The sequence below is a fragment of the Gracilinanus agilis genome, chromosome 2 (assembly GCF_016433145.1).
Source record: "Gracilinanus agilis isolate LMUSP501 chromosome 2, AgileGrace, whole genome shotgun sequence".
In the NCBI taxonomy this organism is placed as follows: Eukaryota; Metazoa; Chordata; class Mammalia; order Didelphimorphia; family Didelphidae; genus Gracilinanus; species Gracilinanus agilis.
The window spans coordinates 169,695,686-169,710,793 of NC_058131.1; the positions used below are offsets into that span (position 1 = coordinate 169,695,686).

The 15,108-nt window shown below is 38.3% G+C and overlaps 1 protein-coding gene across 1 annotated transcript in view; it reads right to left on the minus strand.

The window, feature by feature from the left end:
* Positions 1 to 1,521: 1,521 nt before the first annotated feature.
* The window catches only part of HTRA4 (HtrA serine peptidase 4), a 15,023-nt gene continuing 1,436 nt past the window's right edge, over positions 1,522 to 15,108 (minus strand). Inside the window, exons 2-9 of the mRNA XM_044659539.1 lie at positions 14,203 to 14,302; positions 10,682 to 10,886; positions 9,233 to 9,427; positions 8,257 to 8,289; positions 5,246 to 5,360; positions 4,846 to 4,903; positions 3,740 to 3,835; positions 1,522 to 1,687 (exon numbers count right to left, since the gene is read on the minus strand). Coding sequence (XP_044515474.1) covers positions 1,522 to 1,687; positions 3,740 to 3,835; positions 4,846 to 4,903; positions 5,246 to 5,360; positions 8,257 to 8,289; positions 9,233 to 9,427; positions 10,682 to 10,886; positions 14,203 to 14,302 — 968 coding nt within the window. The remainder of the gene's footprint in view (positions 1,688 to 3,739; positions 3,836 to 4,845; positions 4,904 to 5,245; positions 5,361 to 8,256; positions 8,290 to 9,232; positions 9,428 to 10,681; positions 10,887 to 14,202; positions 14,303 to 15,108) is intronic.

A 15,108-nucleotide genomic window follows, 5' to 3' on the forward strand; every position in this document is an offset into this window, starting at 1 on the left:
CGAAGATCTTTTCCCACTCCACAATCCTATGTTCTTCTAGTTTAATGTTTTGGTTTGAGTTTTTTACTCCTACCCCCTTTCATAGATAATCCTATCAATGTAAACAATAGTCCCTAAAAGTATTCCTCTAGACTAAAGCCACCAGTTTTCTTATTCCCAAAAAACTGGAGGCAATCCTTTCCTCTTAATAATGTTGTCATTGTGTTTTGAATTACAATTGAATTTAAAGGTTAAAACTTTTTACCTTTCCTATGTTTAATAGTAATAATTTCTAGCATTTACATAGCATTTTAAGGTTTACAAAACCCTCTACGTCGATCATATTTTAACTTTACAACCACCTAGAAATTTAGGGAAAAAAGAACATAGGTTTGAATCTGGCTCTGCTGTTTCCTGTCTGTGCAACCTCAGGCAAGTCATTTCCTTCTGTAGATCTCTCAATTTCCTCATCTGTAAAATGAGGGCAACGAACTAGTGCAATGTTCTTTCCAAATCTAAATCTTCTGAGCCTATGAATTAAGCAACAAAATGTGATGGTGAGCACCAAAGGTAATGATGATGATTATATTAAAGGAGAGGCCCCTGTATCAGAGAAGCTTGCCTGATATAACTAAATTGCCACCAATATGCCCCATTCTTTTCTGGTTTTTTTGGATGCTCATGGATCAAACAAGTTTGCCTAAAAGTGGGTCCCTCTCCCACCAATTAGGGCCTTTACTATTTATACACAGCCATCCCACTTCAGGGATTTCCAAGCTTTGGAAAAATGAAAAATGGCTTCTCACAAAAAGGTCAGGGATCTCTGGCTTAGACTTCTTTTAAGAACAAAATATAAAACTTCCCTGTCACATTTGGTTTAATTTCTTTTTAAATTCCCTAAGTAATCTAGATTCAAAATGTGCTCCATTAACAGATAATGTGTCTTTTGGCATCTTCTAATACTGGTTGTGTGACAATGAGAATTCCCTAAAATTGACTGCCTCAAGAGATAATCATTTCCCCATCATTGGAGGTCTTCAAGCAGAGACTGGATAACCAATTGTTGAGGATGGGGGAGAGGACATTCTCAGGCACTTATGAGATGACTACCAAGGTCATTTCCAACCAAGAGATTTTGTAATTTCTTAATTTTTATGTGCCTGTTTCCTCATTGGTAAAATGGAAATAAAAGTACTTTTATTCCCTTTAAATTGCAGAGAAGGTACAGACCTACATTGATAAAGTATTCTTCACCTGAAAGTTTCCTATACTAATGAAACCACAGATCCAGTCCTTATCCCTATCTCTTATAACTTCACAGGGTGATTATGAGAGAAGTATTTTGTAAACCTTAAAGCCTGATAGGGATATGAATTATTATTAGAAAATAAATGTATACCTAAATAGAACTCTAGATGGAATGATCAAAAGAAATCATTTTTAAGAAAAAAGACCCCCAGATCTTTGGACCATCTTCAATATAAACCAAGTAGCTTAAGTCCAGTTTTGCTAGATAAATTTGTCTCTAAATGGGAGCTCTGTTTAATTAATTATTTCAGGGATGATCGTCAGGACCACATCCTCATTTCTTCGACGAACTACTAAGGAAATGGAGTCACTCTCTTTCACAGCTTCAATGACATCTGTGATGGAAGTGACAGGTTGTCCATTTATGCTGGTAATCACATCATGGTTTCGCATCCCAGAGCTGGGGGAAAAAATATGAAAGTAGAGAACTAGAGAAAAAGCTTTCGTTTTTACTAGACAAGAATCATATATCTAAATTTAGACTATAACCCTGTTTCTCAAATGAAACTTCTGCAAGGAAACTTGGAAGTAGTTCTGTTTTATTAATTTTGGAGTATGAATTCTATTGGAAAAAATTAATCTCCAGTTCTAGGCACTCATTAACTTTCCAATATCCTATTTCTATAGGTAAGTACACACATGGCAAACTTTTCCTGGATTTTCTCTCACCCCTGAGTTTCCCCATCAAGCTGTTGTTAGGAAATAGAAATCTTACTGCTTCCCCCCCCACCCCCGAACAAAAATGAAAAGTATAGTCAGGATAGAGGTGTTTTTTTCCCAAAATATATCATCTGTTTGACCTACAAGACAGTCCTCTGGTTCTTTTCTCTTTTCAAAAAAGAGTTCTAGTTCTTAGAACTAGGAAATGTAATAAGGTGAACTATAAGCCTATGTTTCAAATAACTCTAAAAGTGTAGGGTTCTGTCTCCAGCCTCCCTTCTGAAGTGAAACTTTGGTCTGCAAAATTATGGATTATAAATCTAATTCATTTGGGAAACCAGATCATCAATATGTAGAATCTGCTATTCTTAATATAGAAGAGGTTCAAATGTGCAACACCTCAGTAGAAAAATGTTAATAGAGTTGTAGCTGTACTAATGTTTGTGTCTGAGATGTCATTATCTCAGGCGATATATGCCAGCTTGTGATTTCTTGTGGGGATTAGATACCCATGGATAAGAGACTAGAAGCCCCAGGAGTAGTGGAGAATGGAGTTATGAAGTATTTTTAGGAGATTTTTTAAAAATAATAGATTTAGAAAGGATGAAGAAATTTTAGAGATAAGAGGTTTAAGAATAAAAAAGCTCAAGCCTGAATGAACTTTTAGAAGTAAGTCAATTTAGGAGTGCTGATCATGGGGTTCTGTGTTTAGCAATGCAAGAGACATGGGATAATTTTTGGTTCAATATCTAAGTGAGATCATCCCTAGGAAGGACAGTTTTTAGTTGGACCAAGGTGAAGACCTAGGAACCAGACAGAAGGAGCCTTGCTTTTTAATAACTCAAGTAGTAAGCCTTAGATTGGAAATTAGAAGTAAAGGACAGCTGTAAACTATTATAAAAACCTATACTGAACCCAATTTTATATTACTTGTTAAGCCTAATTGAACAGTAAGATGGTGTACTTGTCAAGACTTCCATATTCTGTATGGAATTTAATAGTAGCAGGTGCATTTTAAGCAGTTTGTGAAAAGTCTTGTTGAAGAACAGATGCAATAAGGAAGGAAGGGCTCGAGAAGTCCATAGAATCATAACTACTGTATTTATAAGAAAACAAGCATCTCACCATGAACAGTGGTAGCAAAGTTTCCAAAGCAAGAACAACACAATACAGGAAATCTCCTCTTTGGGGACCATGCTTGTTTTCTCAAATAAGCCAAAAGAGACTTCTGACTGCAACCTCTTAAGATTGTCACCAAAATTCTATAGAAATACCTTGCTTTTTAAAATATAGGATTATAGATTTAGAAGTGGAAGAGACCTAAGAAACCATTAAGTCCAACCCCCTCATTTTATAGATGAAGAAACTGAAGAAAAGATAAAGTGACTTGTCCAGGGTCACACAGCTGGTAAATAAGGCAGATTTGTAACTTAGGTCTTCCTGATTCCTAAGTCCAGTATTCTATCAACTATACTATGCCACCTTAACATTAAAGGCCTTTAGTAAGAGCCTACACAAAATAGTGTCTGCAAAATGAGAAGCCTAAAAAGTGGAGTTGCTGCTTCTCTTCTCAAAACTTTGAGAAGGAGGTCTAGTAATTTAGCAAAACATTCTTGTACTTTTGTTTCTCCTAATTTATTTCACAAAAGCCTGTGCCTCAAAGAGGATATAATACAAGACAATACTAAGAAGACAAAAATACTAGTACTCAAATTGAGATCCTGCCCAAGTACCTAAATTTTTACCATATGACTTTCAAAAAAATAGAAGACAACCTCATTTTGTCTTTTACCTTGCAGCAGGAGTTCCTTGAATCACTTCATATACGAAGACCCCAGAACTCACTTCAGGGAAATCTGGATCCTGATTCTTCATTTCCTGGAGAAGGCTAAGAAACAAGGGCAGGTTTCCATAATTTTAAAATTTAAAATGATGAATGAATGCTGTGGAACCTATATGTGTTTCATTACAACTCATTTGGTCTCTAGGATGTGAAAAAGTACTTTACTCTGCTTAATGGTTGCTGAATTCCACCATGTTTGAAATCTCTCCAGGGCTAAGTCTTTTATGAGCTACATATATAAGTCAGCAAACATGTATGACTGAAGATAAAGGTGGGTAATCATAGAACAAGCAATAATGGCTAAAATAAATGTGAGTCTCCATGAAACATTAAAAGAGCTGAGAGGAGATTCCCCTCTCGAAAAGTTATGAAAGGAAAGAAAACAGAAATGGGTTGTATGAATGGATGGCATACTCACACCCCTGAGATCACAGATCCATTAAAATAGCACTAGGTATAACCATAACCTTAGGCCTATTCAGAGCCCTAGAAGTAGCAGTAGAACTCATGAAATGGCTACTGCAGGAACTCTGATAAAAAACTGATAAATACCAAGTCCAAAAGAATGAGGATATAGAATGCTACTCTTCTACAGAAAAATAACTACAAGATGAATTTGATAGGCAGAGGGAGGCATACATCTTTAGCTAGGGCTAATCTAAACATTTCTTTTGCTAGGATATGTTGAGGAATTTGGGTTTGGGGAGGGGATTTTTTTTTTTTATTCATAGTTTGCTGGGTTGAAGGGCAAGAGTGGGAAGGAAGAACAGCAGTAGAAACAGACTAATTAAAAATGCTTGCTATTTGAAAAAAAATCAACAATTTTCATTCCCCTCCAAAATCCAAGGAAAGCTGAAAGAGATGGAAATTAGAAAAGATACCATTGAAAAGTAGGATGGGCACTATTTGTTGTCATATTTCCCAAGATAAGCCAAAATGTTAAAGGTTAGGAAATTAACTAGAATCCAGTTCTTTTTGCCTTCCTCTCTAGGCTTTCCATCATAATCAGGCAGTTAGCTTACAATCTCGGCACATGCACAAATTTATATGCTTACCTCATAGAAAGAGGCAACATCCGGAGGCCTAAATATTTCTTCTGAGAAAGAACCTTTCCTGGAAATAAAAAATCTAATGAGTTGATGATACCCAACAGAAGCCTTCCCTGGACAGATCATAAACTACAGATGTTTTCATGCGACAATCTGCTTTTCCCAAATGTCAGCTACCGAGGGGTTACTTCAGTCATTACTTCCTAAGGAATCATATTTCTGTAGAAGCGTCAAGAACTCCCATGCACAAAGTTTATGCTTAGGTTATTATTTAGTTTAGACATTCTGGCCACCATTAAAGGGGTGAATCTTCAGTAACCCAGTTTTTGGTAGAATACACATAAGCTTTTGCAGAGAATGTTTAAAAACTGGGAGTAGAAATGTTAAAAATCCTCATCTTCCTTACCTTTTAACTGTCGCTGATAAAATTCTGCCAAGAATTGTCTAATACGATCAGAAGGAATAGCAAAGGAAATTCCTGCTGTCACCTTTAGGGTGTTTATACCAATAACTTCACCATCCTAGCAAGAGAGGAGATAGACCAGTCATTGAATTATGTGCAAATGAGCAATATCAAGCCAAAAGAGCAAGGAGCCAATTACCCAATGGTCAGAGGGCATCATGGAACTTTATATTCTTTAAACAGGTACAGTGGGGGAAAGATACATAAGGTAGCAGGGTAGCTACAGCTACATACAATCATGAAAAAATTATCAGGTGTACAAGAGCAATGAGTCAGTTGCCAAAAGAATGGAGAAATTCTGAATTTTGTATTTCATGTCAGTGAGCTATTCTTTTCCTCATGAAATTCAATTGGTTTCAGAAGTGAAATAAAACTTCAGTTTTAGAAGGCAAGTGATGGGCTAGTGCCTAGGAAATCTTTAATATTGACTGGAAATAAAAGCAGAAGGGGAAAATGTCACAATTGTGACCATTTCTACGGTGCTCAGAGTTTTGCCAAATACTACCCTTATAAAACTTCTCTAAAGGAGAATGCAGATATCACTATTCCCATCTTACAGGAAAGAAAACAGATTCAGAGAGATGATAGATCTTTATATCTTTGCATCTAGTTAATGATAAAGCCAAGGCTTCAATACAATTTTTTCTTAAAAACTCTAAATCCAATGCTCTTTCCATCATGTCATCCTGCCTTTCAATATCTGGTGAACTGACTATAAAGAGCAGGAATTCTTTAAAGACCTTTTGTGTGTTATGGACCTCTTTGACAGTCTGGTGAAACCTTTTTTCACAATAATGGGAGTTCTTCAATTTTAAAAATAAATTTCCACATGATTTTTACAAAGGTATGTGATCCAAATTGTCTCCCTCTCTTCTTCCCTCCTCCCCTCCCAGAACTAGAAAGTAAATCAACCTGGGTTATGCATGTATTATCACACAAAACATATTTCCACATTATTCGTTTGTTTAAGTTAATCTTATAAATTATAACCAAAACCCTAAAACATATACCCAAATAAACAAGTGATAAATCATATGCTTCCATCTGCATTCTTACTCCAACAATTTTTTCTCTGGCGGTGGATAGTATTCTTTTTCATAAGTCAGAATTGTTCTGGATCACACAATAATCTTTTTAAATAATTGAAGGAATTGTTGCATTTCAGTTAGAGGGTAGTGAAAATGCAGAATTAATTTTTTTCATTGAAATTTATTGCCTCTCCTAAAATTTTTCATTAGACTCCAAGTTATGAACCCCTCGTTTAGAGAAACGATCATGGTTGGCCATGGGTGATATAAACAAACCAGGAGACAATTCCTGTCCATTTGCTTTGTTGGTTAATTTGAGTATTTTGTTTACTGTTTAGTCTTCAGCATTTAAAGAGGGACTTCCCCCATTCCCTCTCCTCCAAGGAAAAAAAATAAGATCTGAGGCCCAGAGTACCTCTATATATCAACTATGTGCAATGGATCAGTTAAATTATTTATTTCATTGCTTTATTTGTCTTTCATATGTTAGAAATCAGATACTCAAAATTTCACCTAGAGATCTTATAAAAAGTTTAAAAGAAAGAATGAGGAGGCACAGCAGTGAATTGTTCCTCTAGTTAAGACTAAAACTTTCTCTATGCTACAACACACAATGAAGACATTGCAGTAGAGGCAAGTTTAACACAATATGCTAAAGCTATGTTCTTAAAGTTATCAATGATCCAAAACTATTCAGCTCCTTAAGAGCAAAGATGGGTTTTGTCTTTCTTTATATCCCCAGAGTGTAGCCCAGTATTTTGTCTATAGTAAATACTTATTGATGGTAACATCAATATTGGATGATGATTAACTGTAAATGATTTCGCTATTCTCAGCAATACAATGATCAAAGAAAATTCTGAAGGACTTCTGAAAAAAATGCTATTCACCTCCAAAGAAAGAACTGATGGAGTATGAATGCAGATCAAAGCATATTATTTTTTAACTTTTTCTTGGGGGTGGATTTGGAAAGTCTACTTGGGAAGCAACGTGGCTAATATGGAAATGTTTTTCATGACTGCATATCTATATCAAATTACTTGCTTTTTCAAGGAGGGGGATGGAAGGGAGAAAGGGAATGAATTTAGAACTCAAAAGTTTAAAAAAGGGATGTTAAAATTTATTTTTACATGTAATTAGAAAAAAATAAAATTTAGAAATTTAATAAAATAATGAATGGGTCAAAATGCTTGTTGACTAACTATAAGTGTAAGTTGCATATAAGCATTTTAATTTTTGTTCAGTAAAAAAAAAAAAAAAGCAAACATTGACCATTTCTCTATTTTTACCAACATTCTGAATGGAAAGAATAAAGAAAAGAAAGAGAAAAGGAAAAGGAGAGGAAAATTTAAAATCTGAAGAGAAACTGAAGGCTGGCAGCTCTTTCTAATGAGGTCATAGGTATCAGATTTTTTTTTTTTATAGTTTCTTACAGCTCAAAGAAAGGAACAAACATCTCTTCACAGATCTAAACATTGATGCCCATGTTCATACATATATAACTTAGATCTGTGTTGGTGAAGCTATGGCACGTGTGCTGGAGGGGGCTGCTCCCTTCCCTTTCTCCACATGTGCCTGAGGACATTTCTCACATCACCAGCCCTTCTACCCAGTAGCCCTATGGGAGTGCTTCCTCCCTCCCCTGTCTGGGATAAGGCAGGGGGCTCAAATACAGTGTGAGGGTTGAAGCTCAGGCACTCACTCTCTAAAAGGTTCACCATCATTGACCTAGATCAAACTGTTTACCATCTTTCGGAGTGGGGTGGGGAGGGAGGGTGAGAAATAATTTGAATCTTATAATTTTAGAAAACTTGTTGAAAATGATTATTACATATAATTTAGTAAATAATTTTAATTGATGTCCAAACTCCAATATCATGGAATTTAAAAGTTATTGTGGGCAAGAGAGAAAAATAGACTACTTACCAAATTCAGCAGAGGCCCCCCAGAATTCCCGTGCTACAAGACAGAATTAGAAAAAGACAGTCACAAATCCCAAAGTACCCCCTCTAATCAATTACTATATATATTTTCCTCCAAAAAGCAGGACTTTGCTTTTAGCTGCATCTGACTTTGGAGATAATAAGTTATGTTGCCAGAAGAATTCTTCTATAACAGATACCAACCCAATTAGAGCTGTGCTAAAATTCAGCACCTTTTTAAGTAATAACAAAAGAATCTAACACTTTTGTCTATCAGTTACCAATTGTCATACTTCAAAGATTTGAATGAATCAGTGTGGTACGCCCTTCACCAACACCCATCACAACTCCTTTACAAGACAGTAGAGACGGTCTTCATGAGTTGCTATGATTGAAAAATTCATCATTTTGTGGCCAGCCAGTGCCCTTGAGTACCATCTTATGGCCAAGCGTATACATCAGTCAATCAAACATTTATTAAATGGCTACTTTGAGCCAAGCACTGTATTATGTCCTAAGGATACAAAGATGAAAACAAGACAATCCCTGCCCCAACTAAGAACTTTGGAGTGGTGTTTGGGGCATTGAGAAATTAAGTGACCTGTCACAGTCATTTAGCCAAGATGTGCCCGAGGTGGGACTTGAATTCAGGGATCCCTGAATCTAAAGCCAGTTCTGTATCCATGACAACAAATTTCAGGTAAACACGAAGCCATTCTACCTTAATAGGACCTGTTAGAACTTGTGATCCCCTGGCAAGACCTTCAAGAACCCAAAGTCACTTACATGCCACGATGAAACTTCAAGACAAGACAGATGCTTGGTAAAAAGAAAAAATATATATTTAGAGACAATGCTCAGGATGGATTTAATTTCTGATGCTGAGGACCAGGTGCATTCTAGACATCAAGAAGTCCCCCAAAGAGGGAGAAGGAGAAAGATAGAAACTCTCTAGTTTTACATGATCAGAGTTGACTTACATTGATGATGGCATCAGTCTGGATGTAGTCTATGTCTGAGTCCTTTAGGCCCAGTTCTTTGCCTCCTCGTTGAGTGGTGCTGACGATTCCTGCAGTCACTGTATTCTGAAGGGAGAACGGGCTGCCTAGGGCCACCACAAACTCCCCTGCATGCAAGTTGGATGATCGTCCCAAGAACAAAACAGGAAGATCAGTCTGCAGAGAGGACAGGGGTAAAGTGAGGGAGGAATGGAAACGATACAACCAAGAGAAAAAATTGTTATTAGCTAGTGGTCATATACATATCTGTCTTTGCATGCAGCCCTGACATCACAGTAGCTTACAAACTAAAGCTCCCCCCACCCAAGGCTATCCAATAGTTCTCCCCTAACTTCCAACTGGGCTAGGCAATTGGAGTTAAGTGATTTGCTCAGGGTCTCACAGCATGGAAGTGTCTGAGGCAAAATTTAAACCCAGGACCTCCCAACTCCAGGCCTGGAGCTTTATCTACTAAGCTACCTAGCTGCACCTCAACATTCACTTTTTATAAAATATTACTGACCATATCTGAGGAGTTACGGTTATTATACTGCAGTAATTACATTAATTAGTAAGTCTTCACCTAGCACTTAAGTAGGTTATGTAGAGGTAGAAACAAAGCACTTCTGCCCCCAAATCTGTGTTAGACTACAAAAGGTAAAGGAGATCACCCAGAATATGGAGTAGGTCAAGACGTCCGTAGGATAGCAAAATGGCCCAGTGTTCCCCACTGAATGAGGTATACTTTGTTCAACCATGCAGACTCCAGGCCATTCTTCAGGGAAGATGGATCCTTGAATCTGACTCCTTTTGGCAGAGAAACTATGGATTACTGATCAAGGGCCTTTATCACAAAATCATTGGTTCGGTTTAGGAATATATTCCTATTCTCCAAGAAAACCTCAAGGAACAGTTAATGGAAGAAGAGTGCCCTATTCACTGAATCTTTTTGGAAGAAGATAACCATAGGCTTCCTTGGCACCTGCTTTTCTAGTTTGAGTATCAGTAACGTCTAAATCATCTATATTTTATGATTTCCATAACAACCCAAACAACATCGAAAAGGATTAAGTGCCTACTATGTGCTCAGCACTGTGCGAAACACAAGGGATACAAGGAAAGATAAACAGTAATCCTTGCTCTCAGAAGCTCAACATCTTAGAGGGGATACAACATGCAAAAAATGATGTAAAAATAAGATATATATAGGATAAACTGGAGATTTAAAAACAAACATTTAAAACTCCCAAGAAGCAGCAAGGCCAAGGAAGGATGGGATCATTAGGCAGGGAACAGTACACTGCATTAGATGTACAAATGGACTGAAGAGAGAAGAGAATTGAGAAGCAAGAAGGAAGCTCAATAGAAAGCATGTCATGAAGGTAGAAACTTTGAAAAAATAGGTTTATCTTTGAACTTGAGCATCCTTACCACAGGCTCAATCTTGATGAGAGCAAGGTCAGTTTTTTGATCAATGTCTTTCACAGTTGCTTCATATTTAGCTCCATTCTGGAGTTCCACATTGATCCGCTGCCGGTTAGTGAGGACGTGAGCATTGGTAACAATAAGCCCATCCTCCGAAACGATGAACCCTGAGCCACTGGATGCATGGGTATACTCACTGCTTAAAGGTGACCTGAATCAATAAGATAATAGCATAAGAAGCAGAGAAAGCAACCTTGCCTTGCCCTGGGGTATGGACATGTAGGTTGAGGGGTCCCCATTGCTTCTTCCACAGAGTGATCTCTCCCCATGTATCTCCTCTTGTCGTCCTGGCTTGCCAAACAATGGAGCCACCTACCAGGGCAGCCCCTTGCCAACATCTGCTCTGCAGTCAAATTCAGACCATTCTTCATGGATGCCACCTACGGCCACCCCCCTCAGGGAATGTGCCCAAGGGGAGGCTCCTGGGAAGCAGATAGCAGTATGGCAGGGCAGTTAAATACCAGACTGCAAATTCAAGGACTGTGTGTTTTAAGCCTTACAATTTACTTTAAATCCTTTTCTTAGTTTTCTGTCTGTAAAATAAGGATGACAAAATGATATGATGCAACCATTCGTGTGCTATAGGAAAAGGATAGCCACTATTTATGTGCAGGTAGAATAATCCAAGGATATGCTAGTAAATGGAGTTGGGGGGGGGTCTCCTTTCACACTTTTTAGTTTTATCTGCATCCTTAACATTTTCTTTATTACTTTAAGTTTAGACAATAAACAGAACAATACATGAAGCTCTGATTTGTAGCATTCCAATTTCAAAAAAACAAACTCTCCTGTTGAAAATTTAACAATCAGCTCTTAGAACCAGTTCAACCTGGTTCCAGCACACGTCTGGCTCAGGGATCATGTGCAAGATATGAATATACTTTTTAGAGATCTTACTAGGATATAGGACTGAAGGGTTCTCCCAATGCTGCCCCAGACAGAAAGCCAAAAAGATGGACCGTGTTCAGTTCATAACGATGCTGGCGGTGTTTCAGCTCTTCACCTGCTCCACTGGACTTCATTTTCATTTTCAATTCTTTTTTTTTAACCCTTACTTTCTAACTTAGAATCAATACTAAGTATCTGTTCCAAGGCAGAAAAGCAACAAGGGCTAGGTAATTGAGGTGAAGTGACTTGCCCAGGGTCACACAACTAGAAAGTGTCTGAGGCCAGCTTTGGACCCAGAACTCTCATCTCTAGGCCTGACTCTCTATCCACTGAACCACCCAGCTATCCTTCCCATCTTGAATTCTTATTGATATGTGCAGCAATGTGCCAAATTGGAGAGAATGAGAGTCAGAAGAACTAGAAGTCCACAAGTCTACCACTTAGAGCAAAGAAATGACTTTGTGTCTCTGAGCCTCAGTTATCTAAAAACAGAAGTAACTACATCTTCCCAGGATTTTTTGTGAGGAAATCATTACATTTTCTTAATATCACAGAGGCTCAGGAAAATCCTCCTGTACCTTGTGTCTTTTAATTCTTTTAGTCTTTTAATTTAATTCTTTAGGTGTTTTCATTCTTCCCAGGCACTGTCCAGAAGGCACCTAAAATTATATTCCAATCACATGACTATGTCCTGTTGCTTTGGGAAGATTTGCCACATTGTGTACTGTTTTAGCAAAGAAGAATAATTTTACATCTGAAGGGTTGTCATTAGATTTGTTTTAGTTGGAAACATAGGGCAGAACTTGGAGCAATCAGTGGGAGACAGAGTTGGGCCCAATATGAGGAAAAGCTCCCTCATGATTAGATCTACCTCCAAATGCAATGAACTTCCTTGGGGGTGGAATAGACAGTGAGTTCTCTTTTTCTTTTTAAACCCCCACCTTCCATCTTAGAATCAATCCTAAGCATTGGTTCCAAGGCAGAAGATCAGCAAGGGCTAGGCAATGAAGGTTAAATGAAGAAATGAATGGGACAAAATTTGAACCCAGGACTTCCTGTCTCCAGGTATGAATGACCAAGCTGCCCCAGGGAGTGGGTTTTCTGTTACTGGACGTGCAACAACCACTGTCAGGATGTTATTGAGAGGATCTCCCTTTGCAGAGGAGTTGGACAGGATTTTACCCGGCATCTCACCCCCATTCTGTGTCTCATGATTTTGAATACTATTGTTGGGAATAAGGCCTGGACCTGATCATGGAAATTCCTAATGGAAGAAAATCCCTCTCCCAGTGCAGATGAGCACCTTCTCTGCAACAGAGAATCTTAGAGAGTTAAATGACTTGTCCAGGATCATGCAGCCCGTATATGTCAGAGACAGGACTTGAAACTAGATCTAACTGGCATTGAGGCTGGCTCTCTCACCACAACCATATGCTACATCTCTACCTTCTACATTTATAATAAGCATTTTACATTTTTATGGTAAATATTTTTTGAAATCCTAATGTATGGTGGATAGAAAGCCAGGCCTGGAGACCAGGGGGTCCTGTGTTCAGATTTGGCCTCTAACATTTCCTAGCTGTGTGATCCTGAGCAAGTCACTTAATCCCAATGCTTAACTCTTATGGTTTTTTTGCCTTGGAACAGGTATTTAGTATTGATTCTAAGATGGAAGATAAGGGTTTTAAAAAACCCAACTACTATGTGCCAGCCACTGTGACAAGTGTTTGTAAAGTATAGCCCCCTTTTTTCAGAGTTCACAGTCTAACAAAGGAGACAATATGAAACAAGTATGGACAAACAGGCCATCTCTTGTCTCTCGTTCAGTCATGTCCAACTCTTCATGTCCCCAATGAAGGTTTTCTTGACAAAGATACTGGAATGGTTTGCCATCTCCTTCTCCAGCTCATTTTACAGATGAGGAAACTGAGGCAAACAGGATGAAGTGACTTGCCCAGGGTCACATAGCTAGTGTCTGAAGCCAGATTTAAACTCAAATCCTCCTAACTCCTGACTTGGTGTTCCCTCCACCGTACCACCTTGCTGCTCTCACAAACAAGCCATACAAAGAATAAAATGGAAGTAATTAAAAGAGAGAAGACCCTATAGTGGAGAGGGATTGGGAAGGGCTTCCTGTAGATTCTGTAGGATTTTAGTGGCAACCTTTACAGGCATTTCCATGCACACAATTCAGGTTATCCTCCATGTAACAGGGCACTTCCCCAAAGAATTTTCTCATCCCATTGATTGGAGAGCCCATCAAATTAACCAGGGAAATCTCTGTTAAATCTCCCTTACATCTGGTTTCCTAAAGCATCTCTATTTTGGTGAAGAAAGGGATGGAAAAGAAAGCTTTATTCCATCCATGACTTCCCACAGCAAGGGATTTGTCTCCTGGCCAGTTTCCAGTGTTAGTGATCCTTAATGACAGCTGAATTCATTTCTACTCCCCCATACCATTAACAATCTCCACTCCTTGTTTACACTCTAGAAATTTTAATATATGTCCCTGGTATATTTAAAAAAGACACAGCTACCCCCGCCCCAGATCCCCACACCTCCACACCCTCACACATTACCTGCGGAAGAGCTCCAAGTGTACCACAGATGGCGCCACCTTCTCCACCACCTCAACGATGAAGTTATATTTGTCCCTGAGACTGTCTGGGCTTCTGGTCCCTGAGAATGAACGTAATCTTCTTGATGGTGTCTATGCTGGAGCACATCACATCAAGCAATCTCCAAACTACCCCTCACTATATAAAATGTGTCTCCTATTACTTTCCAGTGAGGTCTTCCATGCTTACAATCAATGAATAAGAACTGGTTAACCACATTTTAGACAGAAAATGTAACAGAGCAGAAAAAAACCCAAAATACTGGATTTGACATCATTGGTTGTTGTCATTCAGTTGCCTTCAGTCATGTTCAACTCTGGATGCTACAAAGTGGAAGTGAGGAAGGACAGAATTCCAGGGATGATGAGGGGAGGAGAAGAGACAGCCTGTGCAAAAGCATAGATGGAAAAGACAGAAAGCCTGAAAAACATATTTGAGATAGAGAAAATAGGACAAGATAGACACATGAAGTGTGGAGGGTAGAAATGGGAATAAGACATTATCAATCTGGAAAATATGAAGCCAGATTGTGAAAGGCTTCAAATTCCAGACAAAGGAGTTTGTATTTTCTCTTCTTTTCTTTTTTCTTTCTAGAAGCAATAGGGAGCCATTGTAGCTTAGGGAGCAAGAGAGGAATATGCTTAGACCTGAACTTAGGAATATCAAAATGGTAGCTATGTGGTGTAAAATAGATTAGAGATAGGAGAAACTGGAAGCAGGGAGGGGAATTAGGAGACCACCATAATAGTCCAAGAAAGAAATGGTTAGTGTCTGAACTGGGTAGCTGCTACATGATTGAAGATAAGGGAGTAATTTGAAATGATAAGGAGAAGGGGGGGGGGAGAGAGAGAGAGAGAGAGAGAGAGA